This window comes from Pieris brassicae, chromosome 7 (genome assembly GCF_905147105.1).
Source record: "Pieris brassicae chromosome 7, ilPieBrab1.1, whole genome shotgun sequence".
Lineage (NCBI taxonomy): Eukaryota > Metazoa > Arthropoda > Insecta > Lepidoptera > Pieridae > Pieris > Pieris brassicae.
The window spans coordinates 19,172,366-19,187,875 of NC_059671.1; the positions used below are offsets into that span (position 1 = coordinate 19,172,366).

The 15,510-nt window shown below is 34.2% G+C and overlaps 1 protein-coding gene across 1 annotated transcript; it reads left to right on the plus strand.

Annotated features, from left to right (window-relative positions):
- Nucleotides 1-53: 53 nt before the first annotated feature.
- On the plus strand, nt 54-11,267 carry LOC123712274 (leucine-rich repeat-containing protein 74A-like). Its single transcript, XM_045665283.1, has 10 exons — nt 54-342; nt 1,599-1,720; nt 2,496-2,671; nt 3,848-3,991; nt 4,438-4,559; nt 6,278-6,422; nt 7,060-7,252; nt 8,066-8,229; nt 9,374-9,543; nt 11,086-11,267. The coding sequence occupies exons 1-10, from the start codon at nt 54-56 to the stop codon at nt 11,205-11,207; spliced, it is 1,647 nt and encodes a 548-aa protein (XP_045521239.1). The 3' UTR covers nt 11,208-11,267.
- Nucleotides 11,268-15,510: the final 4,243 nt, after the last annotated feature.

Below are 15,510 nucleotides of genomic sequence, written 5' to 3' on the forward strand. Positions count from 1 at the left end.
TAATTATAAATAATCGTATTATTATCGTTAATAATTTAACAAAAACATAAACAATGTCGGACTCAATTATTTACGAACCGTCTATTCACGAATTGTTCGTAAAATCAAATCTTTCTTTGTCTTCTGAAGATCCTCCAAGAGAAGAATGGTCATCATTAGACTCCGGTTCTATTGAACTTAGCCCAAAAATGATACTATTCAAAGACGGCAAATATCAACCTGGAAGTGGAGAAATATGCGCAAAGTACATACCGATGTCAGATAGTTCTGTTTTAAGGCATCCATATTATGCTTATCCGTCTGTTGTTAATCCTGGAATTATAGAAGCGCTGTTGGAACCAGGTACTATCACTACAACTCTAATCTTCTAACATCTTAAAAACATATATTTATATATATATCTGGGGTTACAAAATGTAAAAAAATGGTTATATATGTAAAATCGGTTTACGGACAATAATTTTACGTGATAACGTTTTATAAATTGAATTGAATTATTATCACTAAATTATCATTATTATGTATAATACATAGAAGCAGTTAATTTTTTCGATTAATTAATATATACTCGTTAATTTTTATTTTTTATTTGCCAAAGCACAAATGAGATTATATCGCTAATTAAGTTATTAAAATGTAAGAATTTCCAATCGTGTCTCTATAGCTTGCACGCTCGGCTCAGGCGGAACGTGACAATGAGTCATGTTTTCTCGTGCGTGCAGCTGGCGTTCATCGATTTATAACACGTCATCACGTCTTAACAATTTAGATTATTTATTTGTGATTTTTTTATATAATAGGGGCCCAACAGGCAGATTATCTGATGTTGAGTGATACTGCCCATGGACACTTACATTTCGAGAGGGCTCGCGAGTGCATTGCCGGCCTATCAGGACTAGTTCCTACGTGGTTATCTTGGACCCACAGTCGAATGGGTTCGGAAATATTTCAATGGAATTCTGGTTTCACATAGTGGTTGTGCTCAGCTTAATAACGACGGACTGGTGGAATATCTCCTATTTTTTATCCATAATTTTAAACACCGGCCAAAACGCTTGGTTAGACGTACCATTGCTAAAAAAAAATTTACGTGTTAATTATCATTCTTAATTATTCGATCAAAATCAGCCTCCAACTAAAGTACACTCCAAAGAGTGTTTAATGGCGAAGACATAATTGACAAGTATGCTACGTATCGAGTCGACGGTCACTCGTTTGGTTCCATGTAACTAACGTATGACTATTGTACAAACTTTTTCAATCCATATTTTATACGGGATAATAACACTTTATTTCATACTATTCAATAGCATATACTCTTTGAATAAACTTTGAGGGAAAATATATTTTTTTTATATTTTATAATACTGTCGAAGATTACTAGCAATATCACATTTAGAAGCATATATATTTAAAGATTAATTGTATACAAAAACATGAAAATTCCGATACTTAATTTTCAAATGAACATAAAATTGTAAAAATTAAAAAAATATTATCAGAATCTTAAGACTAAAAACTCATTTAAAAACATAACGTTACATATCTCATACAAATATGTTGCCGCGTTTTACACGAACCGAAACTAATATTTACAGAGAAACAAAAAACCTATCCACTGGATGGGCAAGAATTGTACTTACACGTTTGTGAGGAGATGAAATTATTCCCGGTTCGATATTTTCACCGCTGTTTGCTGCAGAATACCATCGACCTGAAAGTGAGTTTTTATTTATTTAATTTATTTTATTAAGCCTTTTAATTTTTAATTTAACAATGAATTATTTATTAGGCGCTACAACCTTTTAGGTCTGGATTTTAGTGTCTGTTTCGTGATCATTTTAATAGGCAAGCAAGTGATGTTCTGTTAGACATACCGTCGAATTTTTGGGGTTTCCTCAAGACATTATTCTTCACCATAGGAGCGAGTATTAGATGGGCACAGGCAGAATGTCTATTGCTGAACAATCGGGTTCAAACGACTTTAGGAATCAGAGTCGTACGCTGAAGCCACTAGGCCAACTTTATGAGTTAGTAGTATTAGAAAAATAATCATCTTGGGGGAGGGGCAGGAGGGGGAGCAGACCTTCATTTTTCTTCTTATACTTCTAAACTAATTAAATGTGCGAAAAAAATAAGCAACAGTGTTGGCCAAGCGGTTGCAATGAACCAGTTCCATCCCCGAGGTCGTAGTTTTGAGCCCCGGCTGTGACTAATGGACATAATATGTGCACATCTAACACTCTCGATGTAGGAAAACATCGGAAGGAAATCGGCATTTCTCGAATCCGAAATTCACATGTGTCAAACAGAAAGATGTACTTCTTTAAACCGAGACCCGTATAGGGTTGCAGCGCCACTTTACTATTATTACTATTAATTAGCAGATTTAAGCTATCAAAACTTCAAAGTGTTATAAACGTTTTTTTGGTATCCCAGGGCGTATTTTACAAGCAAAATTTGTCAGCCTATTTACAATAATATATTATATACAGTATTATGGTTTAAGTCGACCAAGCATAAGAGCAATATGCATAGCACTTGACGTCAATCCCCATGTTGTACGCTTAGACCTAACGTCAAATTTTTTGGACGACGACTGCTGTTATCATCTTGGTCAATTACTTGGTGATAATATGACAATTAATGAACTTATATTATCAGGATGCAGGTAATTGTTAAATTATCATGCTTTTTGGTATTTATTTTTAACTATTGGTAGTTGTGTCATTAAACCCTGGACATTTTGCAATGCTACAAGTGTCGTTAGGGAAGGAAGTTAGTGTTACTACATTTTACGATGGAGACCATGAACGATCTCCTGCCCGCGGACCTGAATTATGTACATACTGCAGGTGTCTTGCATTTTTTCGCGCTATACAATAAGCTGTAGCCGAAATCTATATATTAACGCTGTATTGATCATTATATTATTGCCCTGATTTTGCCTTTACGGTATTAACTTTGCAAGACACATTACATTGCATACATATTACATAAATTCGTTTTATTGCTAGAATCTTAGTATTCAATACGTGTTAGAGCGTCACACTTTAACTACAATATGAAGGCGATACATAGCATTTCAAACAGAATCAATTGACCTTTTTTTGTATAAGGTGAAGGATGTCGAGCTCGACGCTGGGCGGGGACTGTGGGGCTGGGTCTACACCCAAATCCCTGTATTCAGAGAGGTAGCGAGACCCGACCCACTAAAAACACCTCAGCCCTTTACACACCCTTAATATGGGCGGTCGGGGTTCGCCAGGCATTCTACCCAAGGGCCCCGGGCTTAAATCCGACACACAGAGCTCATTCAGGACCTGCGATTCCGGGCCACTCAAGGTCGAGACCCCAGCCTTGAACCACCCATCAGTAGAATCAACTGACCTGCTTAGGCATAGCTTAGTGCAGTGTTGTCCTAATGGTTTCACCGTGTGACTCCCATCCCTGAGGTTGTAGGTCCCCGACTGCACCGGACTTTCTCTCTATGTGCGCATTTAACATTCGCTCTAACGGTGAAGGAAAACACCATGTGGTAACCCGCATGCATTAGACCCAAAATCTCGATGGCGTGTGTAAGCCATAGAAGGCTGATATATACAGAAATCTGAGACCCAGACCTAAAAATGGCTGGTGGACCAATTGCTGCAAAACATGAGTTATACCGAAGTAGAGAATTTAATGACTGTATTATATAAAACACATTCAATTACAAGTATTCAAGTAAAGTAATTTGTACTTAATGCAAATTTCTTTCTGTATGGTAGTATAAATTAGTTTCTGTATGGTATAAAATAAACAATTTTGAAAAACATTATTTTTTCTGAGATTTATGTGCTTACAGAATTAATTCGAGTGGCATTAAGAGGCTCGTGTCGAAACTACATAAACGTATAATGCGGGTTTTGGATTTATCCAAAAATAATATTGGTGATGAGGGCTTCAAATATCTAGCCGATCAATTTGTTTTAGGAGCTATAGTTAAAAGGTACTTAAATATATATAACAGTTATTCGTCCAAGACCAAGATCCAACAGTTTTTTTATAGGATTGAACACAAAAGATCAGGCACTCAAAGTGATAACTGTCGCCCATGGACACTTTTTCGTTTGGATAGATATTAAGAAATGTCTGAAATACTTGCAAAGACCTTCTATACAAAATATGAAACTGCGGTTCATATTATTCAGCTACATCTAAACTTTATACAAAAACATCGGGATTGGTTTCGCTATTAGACATTACAGAATACTGGTGGTGAAAGGTCTAGGTCCTCATGTGTGGAAGAACAAGCCTTCAAAAAACGCTTAAAGTTCTGACTTCTAGACACACCTGTTATAATGCATAAACACATTTTTATTTTATCTTAAAAATAATCTTAATCCTAAAATTAAGGCGTAACTTCAATAAACATACTATGAAATGTTGTTTTAGGTTAAATTTAAACTACAACGATTTGGGGAGTAAATCGGCGTTGCAATTTGCTGGAGTTTTGGAAGTCAATAATAAAATAACTCATCTTGATCTGTCATGGAATAAATTTTCAACATTAAAAGGTATCTTGATTACGTAATACGGGAAAATTAATTATCGTTATTATTGTGATGTCGTCATAGTTTAAAAATGGTAAAATCTACTTTTTGCGATACTTATGTAAAGAAAGACGTGTAAAACAATATTATTGAAGTACACATTTATAAACAAATACAAAACAGTCCCAGTATTATAAATTATAATTTACAGCGAAGAAAAGTTTCATTAGAAGGAAAGTTTATATCAACTTTTACCGGATTCGCGTTTTAATTTTGTAAACTAATTCTGAAATATTATAATACTAATACTAGTATTCTAATATAATATTCTAATTCACTATTAGGTGAATATTAAATATCCCTGATACTTTGACCTGATCCCTAACAGTGAAAGAATTGGCAGTTATTTTTTTTTTTATTATTTCACCGTATATCATTGAACCAGGCTTTCGTGTTTCGTAAATAGTTATAAACATAAAAACTAACCGTAAGACAAAAGTGCTCGACTAAAAACCCTCTGCAACTAGAATGAGTAAAACTAACATTTAATAACTGGTATAAAGTATACAGAGCTCTCAAGCTGTGTGGAATAAAGTCTGAACGTTCTCGCTAAATATTTATGTGGGAGAATAAAATAGATTGCGCTATATCACCTGGATCATGGATTTACTTGGATGTCGGGAACGTTTATTTAGACTGTTATACGTTTGTTGGTTTCAAACAATGCTCGAACCTAATTTACGTTCTAATATAAGCTCTAAATTTAGCGTCTTACTATTTTGTTTCAATACGTGATAAAAGTGGTTGCAGTTCCTTACAATTTCTTTGTAAAGCAAGAACTTGTTGATTAATAAGAATAGCAGTGAACTAGTCTTTTGGGAATTGGTAGTAAATTTAATTTTAGACTTGACATTTTTCTAATTTATATTAAGTGTGTGCGTACTTACACACAATCAATTAAAAACAAACTTTAGTCCGTCTGCCAATCCCGACAAAGGTTCTCCAGACCCTTCTGCCCTTTCTTACTCTACACTCCTGACCAAACCTTGTCTCCAACCAGTTTTAATTTATCTTCCCATCTCTTGTACTGACGGCCTTTTTTCCTTTCCCCAGTTTTCGGTTCCTCATTATAGTTTTACTCCACTTCCCAGCTTCTCACAAGGTGTGATGTTCATCTTCACTTGTCCTGTCGAATACTCTTCGAATGTCCTCTATCCTTGTCGCATTCCTAATGTTAATATTTCTTGCCTTATCTCTTGTATTGAGTGAACGTCAATTAATGAATAATTAATTGACGTTCGTACGTATATGATATCTAAAAGAAAAATATACGTAATTTTTCCCCGAATTTATTCTGAAACGATTTCTTCAAGAATTTAAGAAATTTGGGTTATTTAAAGTTTTTGGAAAACGGTTAGCTGAATTCATACTGATGCCCAATCAGTCTTTAATTTTATTTTTAAATTGGATTTTATCAATTTAAAAACATCTCCAATACACAGACATCGCACGTTGTCATTTGTTGCTCTCAATATTTTCACATAATTATCATCTTTATACTATTCCCTCTACAAATATGATAACACTTATTTAAACAAACTTTTTTGACAAATTACTTTCCCTTAAACTGGGCATAGTAAATTATGAATATTTTTTTGCAACTCGAAACTTTGAAAATAATTATTCATTTTATTTTATTACCAAAGTCGTCTGCATGGCTTTTCTAATTAGAATAATTTCAGGTACAAATGACCTTCTTGAGAAACTGGGCGATAGCAAGGTACTTATAGAATTAAATATATCATGGAACTCGCTTAAGGTTACTAAAGTTTTCACGAAATTGCTATCTAGCCGTAATCTCAAAGTACTTGATTTAAGTAACAACAGGTTAGTATGACAAAATCTAACTCGTACTCATTGAAATTGAAAAAATATTTTAAATTCTTATTAATTTATCTTTGACAGCCTGCTGATATTTTATAAAAAAAATTACATCAAAGTCGCCATCACCGTTTATGTATTTTGAATTATAATTGTCCATTAATCATTGATGTTGTGGATTTTACGAAAAATAGTTGTATTGATCAAAGGCGTTATGGTTTTAAATCAGAAAGAAAAAAATTTTTTAAGGAATTAACAGCTGTATAAATGAATACTTATAATAAATTATTTATTGATCAGTGTTGGCCTAGTGGCTTTAACATGCTCTTACCCCAGAGTCGCCGGCTTGATCCCCCGCTGTACACAAATGGACATACTATCTACGAGCAGGAATTCGCTCGTATGGTAAAGTGAGGAAACCAGTATGCACTAAACTCAAAAATGTCAAAGGCATGTATTAGGCAAAAATGGCTTCACCTAATTGCTTGTAGCCTATTCTAATAGGTTATTTTAGTTACCAGATATATTAATTTAAAAGTCAATCAAATCTATATTTTTTTAACACATGGCGTCGGTAATATCATTATAATTATATTTAACATTTATTAAAACAAGTCACAATACACTATGAATTTAATTTCAGCTTATCAGGTACAGCTGCAAAGGTTATATCAACTTCACTATTAAAAGCGAGGCGGCTTCATACCCTTGATATATCGTGCAACCCACTCAGTACCAGTGATGCGTTGAAGATTCTAAACACCTTGAGAAAGCCAAGTGTAAAATTGCTTAATTTGCATATGGAAAATATCACCGTGGATTTGGAGTTTGTTAAGGTGGTTTTAATAAAACGAAAATTTATTTATACTAAGTTATTAAGGTACTAAGTTATTCGGTAGTAAAATATTATGAATGAAGCAACTCACCTATGTATAAAAAAGTGCGTGCGTACACATGTCAGAAGTGAAATTTCTTTTTAAACTTATTATTACTAAGGTAAAAGCCCCAATAGATCATGTACCAGTATATGATCACTCTAGATATGTGTATATCTATATTCACACTGTTTACATAAGGCGTTATGCGACAAAATTGCCATCTAAAGTTCTAATATGTAACTACTAAACGAATACATCAACCAATGTATTTTTTTTCGATCTCCCTTACTCTCGATCTCTCTCGATCTTTCACACTTGCTTGCTACCTTGATACAAAATCTAGGCAAGTTTAAATAGCCAAATAGGACCTTATGCCCTTCTGCGTTAAAAGCTATGATTTTTTTTAATTCTAAGAGTTCAAACTCTTTTGTATCCATTATTAGATTAATTACTAGAGGCCTGTCGCTATAGGTTTTACGTTTTTAAATATTCTGTAAGTAAATTTAATATTGCTCAGCGGTAGTATAGCATTCTTATTGGGAGATAATTTTTGAATACGAACCAGTAGTTTTTACAAAAAATATTTCGTCGATTAGTTAAATAACTATAACTAATAAACGGTGCGCATACATAAAATACTTGAAAATCCGATTAAAAGGAGTGACTTAAGAGTTCACATGTTAACAAATGGCCCACAAGTGAGCTTACTATGTAAAATTTCTGCTCCAAATGACAGTTTCTCGTGATGTTCCGAAATTATATTATTTACAGGACAAAGAAGAAATATTACAACTACCTTATAGGAAAAATACAAAAGTTTCACACGGTGAAGTGCTACACAATTACACGCTTTCATTACCAGATATACGACCCCTTATAATGAAAAGAATGGACTATCTCACACAAAAGGGGAAGAAAACTAAGCTGGATATCGCGTAAGACCGAAATTTATGTCATTATCCTGCCATATATTCAATTGCAAAAAAATGTTTCCACACTTCACTGAATTATTTCCTGATTTAGAGTACTAAAATCTTTATATTAAACGTTGCTGTTGGACTTAGGAAAGACCTAATTTGTTATAATTGGTGGGCGTCAAGAAAAGTCTTTTAATTTACGATCAGTTAAAATTCATACAAACTAGGATAAATTACATATTAAAAAACGATTCTCCCTTTCGTGAAACATGACAAAATGTTCCTTCCGTCTTGTTTACTAGTGTATTTCAAAAAAGAGAGATCAATGCGAAAAAGGAGTGATTTTTTGTCAACACGTAAATTCCGCAGATTAAATTGTTTTCGCCGAGCTGTATCGCCTCGCTGGTAACGAACTTTTTTATAGAATAAAAAGCAATTGGGATTCTTGCATGCTGCGTCCAAATCACACTGGCTAAATACTGATGATTAAATTTTTAAAATTAAATATAAATAATTATTTTTGTGACCTTTAATATTTTTTTATTAAAAAAAATTGTTTGCATTTAAATTCGGTGAAGTGAACATGTTTGTGTATGTATTAAAAAAGCCTGTGGCTGACCTGATTCTAAGTAATGAGCCCATGGACACTCGCAAAGGTTCGCAAGTGCGTCGCCTGCTTTTTAAGAATTGGTACCCTCTAAGATAAGACAGAAATCCGATCTTTATCGATTATTTAAATACACTTTTCATCATACACGGATTATATAATAGTCGGCGACACTGATCGCTTATAAGAGTATATGTTAATTTGTAAATATGTATTACCAAATCGCAAAACCATTTAGTGATACAAGTTTAGTTATAGTCCGTCGATAAGATATTATGATATTACTCCTGAAGTGAATAAGAATATAATAATACTGAATTAGGCTTGTTAATATCGCATATTTTACTTTATAAAAAAAATGTCCTGGCTTCCGTAAGTAGAAAAAGTTCCACCACAGCGTCTTGTACTGCGCGAGTTCCCGACGGTAACTCATCAGCTGTATAGTAAGATCATAATTAGTGTAAATTTGAGGACGAGTCTTTGATATCGTTCTCGTTGTTAGCGGTTTCTCGGTCAGTCCAGGTCATAATAATAATGCTAAGACTGTTTTCATAGGCTGTACTTCTTACAATTACGAAAATCAGTTGACATAGTACAACCGCGTGATATCCTTCGTGACCTAAAGCTCGCTGGGACTCCTGTCGACGAAGACCTCGTCAACCAACTCACCGAAACATTTCCCGGACCAGTCTTAGATAAGGGGACGAAGACTATAAAACTTGACGGTTGGTAAAAACCTCGTATTTAGGATTTTTGAGGACGACAGAACTATATATATCAAGGATAACATCTTACCAAAAACATTGAAATTGAGTTTTTAAACATCGACATTAGGAAAAACAATATTATTATTGTAGCCGAGGTCCGGTTCTCACAGGACGACCTTACGCTAGTCCTGGGAAAAAGCACGACGAGCTAACCTCGCCATGACGTGCTAACTGAGATGTCATTAAAAATGTCACTGGGGCCTTTAGGTCAATCTCTTCAGGTTGGTGGAAGAACAGCACCTACCTTACATCACAAACCAATGTATATTTCTAATTATTGATGTAAAATCGGCACAACTTTCCAATCCAATATTATTTAGTAGCCTTAATTTGTCCATTTCAACTATAAGTAATATATATTTTTTATATTTATAAGATTTAGGCTTAAATAAGCTCACTCATGTTAAGTCGAAAATAATGTTTTCCTTATTAATTGAAAACAAAACATTGCGGAAATGAATTTGTTATCTCATTTGAATAATCGTTTCGGTTATTAAATTGTATTTGAAGAGAAATTGACATAATTCATAAGGAACAAATTTAAAACAATTTAGGGCAATAAAAATGGCGGACCGGACTCCGTGGGGTCATTATTTTAACAATTTCCACTTTATCGCATATTCATTTTCATGAATAATAACGGGGCTTGTGGATTTTTTTATTATGGTTTTGGCACAGCTTTTTTAATTTGCAATTTACGTGTGATATACGATTTCATTAAAACTGGTGTTTAACTCCCATAAACACGGATTTTTACGTACTTCAAACCCCTAAACATGTAATTTTTGTCTATGTCCACACAAATGTCTATACGATTTGACATGTCCTTGTACATATATTTTTCATTACAAACCAGTTATATAACTCTTAGAAGTTATAAACATATAATTAGTTAATTTTACCCAAAAATCTCATATTTTGGTGTAAGTCTATTTACTTATATTTTATAACTGTCTACATAACCATTACAAATGGTGTGTGACGAGTTTATAATTTGTATACGCAAGGTGCACAATAAACAAAACTCCAAGAGTCCATCTCGATACAACGATATCTGACACATAACCATTCTTAATTCTAGTCTTCATTACCATATTAATTATTTAATGAAAAGATGAATAAATAAAGAGAATCGGTATATGTAATTTTAAACAATGATAAATCGATGGGCGCCCATTCCCGCCAATATTTGTCTGAAGCCTTTCGGAATTGATACGTTATCTTCGCTATCAAGTAAAATCCATAATTTCGTGGAACAAAAGTAATATTTTAATTATTTCAAACAAAACACAACCCACCATATTACTTTTATTATCTCCCGCCTAACCGACGTCCAATTGACACTTGACAACTGACAACTGTTTTTTTTTTTTAATAATTTTATGGCCTGGTGACGAGACCTTTAAGCCAAGTCTTATTTACGGTACTGACAACTGAAAATCAACATCAAAGACAACAAATGTGTCTGTTTTATATTATTTGGATTTTATATATTTTAAGGTATCATAGAAATGATAACGAGACTATGGCCAGACAAGAAACTTCCACCAACACCACCGCCAGAGCAAGCGCCTGTGGCGGAAGTTACAAAAGGCAAGAAAACTCAAAAGAAGTTCAAATAAAATATAAAGACTACGAGCTATTTTATATTTGTGTTACTATTATGTATTCAGGATAAGATAAGGCCCTCCTCTAGTTTTAAATACCTATATACATATTATTAATTCATGAATAACCAAGATATGCAGAATAATAAGTACAATTTCATTTAAGTTTAATAAGTTTATTTAAGTTGTTGTTTATTTTAGAAATAAAAACAAATGTCAATTAGTGAAAACTAAACGTATTTTTAATCTGTAAAGTTTATCTTTTAATGTCTTTAAAAGCTTTCCCCTAATACTTGTAAACATGTAATATTTCAAATATTTGTGAAACTAAAACAAGATCTATATAGAATTTTAACGACCCATAAAGCCAGCTCGGCAAGTTGAGCTAAGCCACTCCAAGTAATTATTATGCTGGGAGGCAAAAACATAATCTACGGCCTTCAATTAGCAAGAGATCGTGTTCAGGGAAAGTGACTTTTTTCATCATACTATGGCTGAAAGTAAATATCTGTTGCATTGTTATTTGTCAAAAGAATTGTGAAATGTTTGATAAATATCGTCTTTTAAATCTACCACATCTTTATATATATATATATATATATATATATATATATTTCTACTCACGTATTTCACTGAACTCTTACACAGCTGGACCGTTTTCAATGATTTTTTTTGTAGGCGTTTGAGTGGCGCCCTGATTGTTTTAAATTCACAAATCAGGCAGGTGCATTTAGTACTTTCATACTTTGTTTAATATCCTAATCGCTTGAAATATCATGCAGGATAACATCATTCGGGTCAGCTACAACATTATAAAATGTGCCAGGCAAGGCTTTTTTTATGTCTTATAGAAATAATAAAACAATATTCTCTTAGGAGTTGGTAATTGCATCTACATTTATTCATAGAAATGATTAGTGAATCCTTATTCCTTGGACTTCACTAAAAATTAATGAAATATTTTTAACGCAATATATTCGTATCTCACATAAACTATATTTCAATAATGGCTTAATAAAAATTAACAATATTCGCGACTCCATATGAAATGTTGCCAAGCACATTAAGAGGTAAATGGACTTATTGTTCTCAAAATGCGCTCATTAAAAATAATAAAGAGCGACGATTGTGTCCATACTCGCATTTCATTATGACAATTCCATAACGAAGATGATTTTTGACCCATTTTTTTAAATAAAATATCCCATATGTCATTCGTTAAGCGTTCTCATTTAAACCATTTGTATAGTCATTTAAATACGCTTTGCATATATTAAATTTTTCACAGTAGCTTTGTTCGTCACAATGGTATTTCGAAAAGTCAAAATTGTCGGGATCGCACTTGTTATCGCTATTAAAAGATAGAAAGTACCGGCTACAAAAACTCTTTCTTTTTTATAAAACAGGGGGCAAACGCGCACGAAGCTCAAGCCAAAAGCATTTAAGAATTGGTACGCTTTTTTCATGAAGGACCTTTTTATAAAACAGGTGGCAAACGCGCAGGAAGCTCAAGCCAAAAGCATTTAAGAATTGGTACGCTTTTTTCATGAAGGATCTTTTTATAAAACAGGGGGCAAACGCGCAGGAAGCTCAAGCCAAAAGCATTTAAGAATTGGTACGCTTTTTTCATGAAGGACCTTTTTATAAAACAGGGGGCAAACGCGCAGGAAGCTCAAGCTAAAAGCATTTAAGAATTGGTACGCTTTTTTCATGAAGGACCTTTTTATAAAACAGGTGGCAAACGCGCAGGAAGCTCAAGCCAAAAGCATTTAAGAATTGGTACGCTTTTTTCATGAAGGATCTTTTTATAAAACAGGGGGCAAACGCGCAGGAAGCTCAAGCCAAAAGCATTTAAGAATTGGTACGCTTTTTTCATGAAGGACCTTTTTATAAAACAGGGGACAAACGCGCAGGAAGCTCAAGCCAAAAGCATTTAAGAATTGGTACGCTTTTTTCATGAAGGACCTTTTTATAAAACAGGTGGCAAACGCGCAGGAAGCTCAAGCCAAAAGCATTTAAGAATTGGTACGCTTTTTTCATGAAGGACCTTTTTATAAAACAGGGGGCAAACGCGCAGGAAGCTCAAGCCAAAAGCATTTAAGAATTGGTACGCTTTTTTCATGAAGGACCTTTTTATAAAACAGGGGGCAAACGCGCAGGAAGCTCAAGCCAAAAGCATTTAAGAATTGGTACGCTTTTTTCATGAAGGACCTTTTTATAAAACAGGGGGCAAACGCGCAGGAAGCTCAAGCCAAAAGCATTTAAGAATTGGTACGCTTTTTTCATGAAGGACCTTTTTATAAAACAGGGGGCAAACGCGCAGGAAGCTAAAGCCAAAAGCATTTAAGAATTGGTACGCTTTTTTCTTGAAGGACCCTTAGGCGAATTAGTTCGGAAATACTTTAGTGGGTAGCTGGTTCCACATACTGGTGGTGCGCGGCAGAACTGCCTTGAAAAACGCTCGAGCGACGTCGTATGGAACTTCATATTCCGCCTCGACGTCTGATGATGAAACGTCTTTCTGTGTCCTATATCTATTTAAACAGTTAACAAATCGTCATAATTTAGGAACTTTAGGAAGACATTACAGAACACTTACGCGGGAAGTATAAATATATTCCAAGAAGGTTGGATTATTACAACGCTTCTGGTCCGAAGCGTCGATCGCCATAATTTGGGCGTCAAATTGAATTAGGTATATCACGGGGCAAGTTGTAAATTCTGATGCGGTGTGAACGGTCATCCTACTAGGGTAACTCGGTGATGTTATCATGGACCTGCAGGATTATCCTATGTCATACATTTATTTTATATTATAACAATAAATTAGGTTACAATTTTCAATTAAAATCTCTTTGGTTTCTTTCTGTCAAATTGTGTTTATGAATTATGGTTAGAATTTAAATTCCGAATCGGATTAATACAGTTGAATCAGTAGGAAAGTGTAAGAGAAATTATCGTCTGTATATTTATTTCGTTCTGTTTTTGTCTGTAGTCCCATTTCGCCTTTACGTATAGTCTAGTTTTCTTATTTTCATTTCATTTTGATTGTAATTGGTAAGGCGCAAACTTTTCTGCCTTGATGTCCGCGTTCAACTCAACTGCTGGTTGAACCGAACACCTCCTCACTCTGAACGAACACTCTCTCTGGTGAATGCAGAAAATACAGAGATACCCCGCATCTTCACACAACGCCAAGGGAGCAAGCCTCTCAGATAGTGACTGGTCGTCGATTATTCAAACCCTGTAAATATTTTCATATGGAAAGAGCTGGTACTGTTGAGTTCACGCCCAGAGATGAGAACTGTACTTCATGTTGAGCTTAATTTCCGCTTTTTGGGCTGGAGTTATGTATCGTTCGAACATACCAAGATTTTTTAGAGGCTAATTTAGCCATGACCAAATGACCGCAAAACTCAACGCCATTCGATATGTCAACACCCAGTATTCAGTTGCTGGCTATGGCTTCAAGGGGAGTGGGGGAGCGTCGAAGAGGGGAGTAAAAGGGCTTGCTTTTTTAGCAGAAAACGCGCAAAGTTCTTATTTCGCTTTAATCTATTAATATACCCGTTCACTCATACTGTAGATATTGCTTTCTTTACATTTGGTTTAATATTCCTACTATAGATCAAATCTTTCTTCATCTTAACTCTTAATATATAAGTTTATGATTGTATTAAAACCATCGCATTGGTTGTTCGCTTACAAAGCAGTGTTGGCCTTGTAGCTTGAGGATGAGAAGTTCAACCCTGATGCATTCGAATCACGACTGCACCATTGCATTTTATATCTAAGTGCCTACTGATGGCTAACATCTTGATGAATTGGACATGTCTTAAAACACTAAAATCTACGACATGTCAGTACAGACATATGCTTGTCTATAAAATTGTCAAAGAAAGATTTTAGCGCTATTCGATTATTATTTATTATGAAATAATCAGAGCTATTCCACTCTATTATTTCGTACATAGTAGCAGATAGCGGAGTACCCCAGCAGCAGCAGGCATTATTTATGCCCTAGAGGCGCCCTAACGTGACATATTTTAAAGCGACCGTTTTAATAAGTCGCCCCGAACCTGTGACTTTTAGATATAGATTTACGTGAAAGGAATTTACTAGGGAAAATCCGGATATAGGTGATTTAATTATTAATATTTTATTTAAAAAATATATAACTACGTAGTGTAACTAGTCAGATGATATAAATAAGACATACATATAATAAATAGAAATAAAGAAACGTGGATAATTCATTTATAATAATCACTACAGTTATACCGATAAAATATAGTCGTTTTCCTATTTGTTGGGTAAC

Coding starts and splice junctions, on each gene's coding strand:
- LOC123712274 (XM_045665283.1), top strand. CDS start 54: ATGTCGGACTCAATTATTTACGAACCGTCTATTCACGAATTGTTCGTA. Junction 3,992..4,437: donor TTAGGAGCTATAGTTAAAAG/GTACTTAAATAT, acceptor ATGTTGTTTTAG/GTTAAATTTAAACTACAACG. Junction 4,560..6,277: donor TAAATTTTCAACATTAAAAG/GTATCTTGATTA, acceptor GAATAATTTCAG/GTACAAATGACCTTCTTGAG.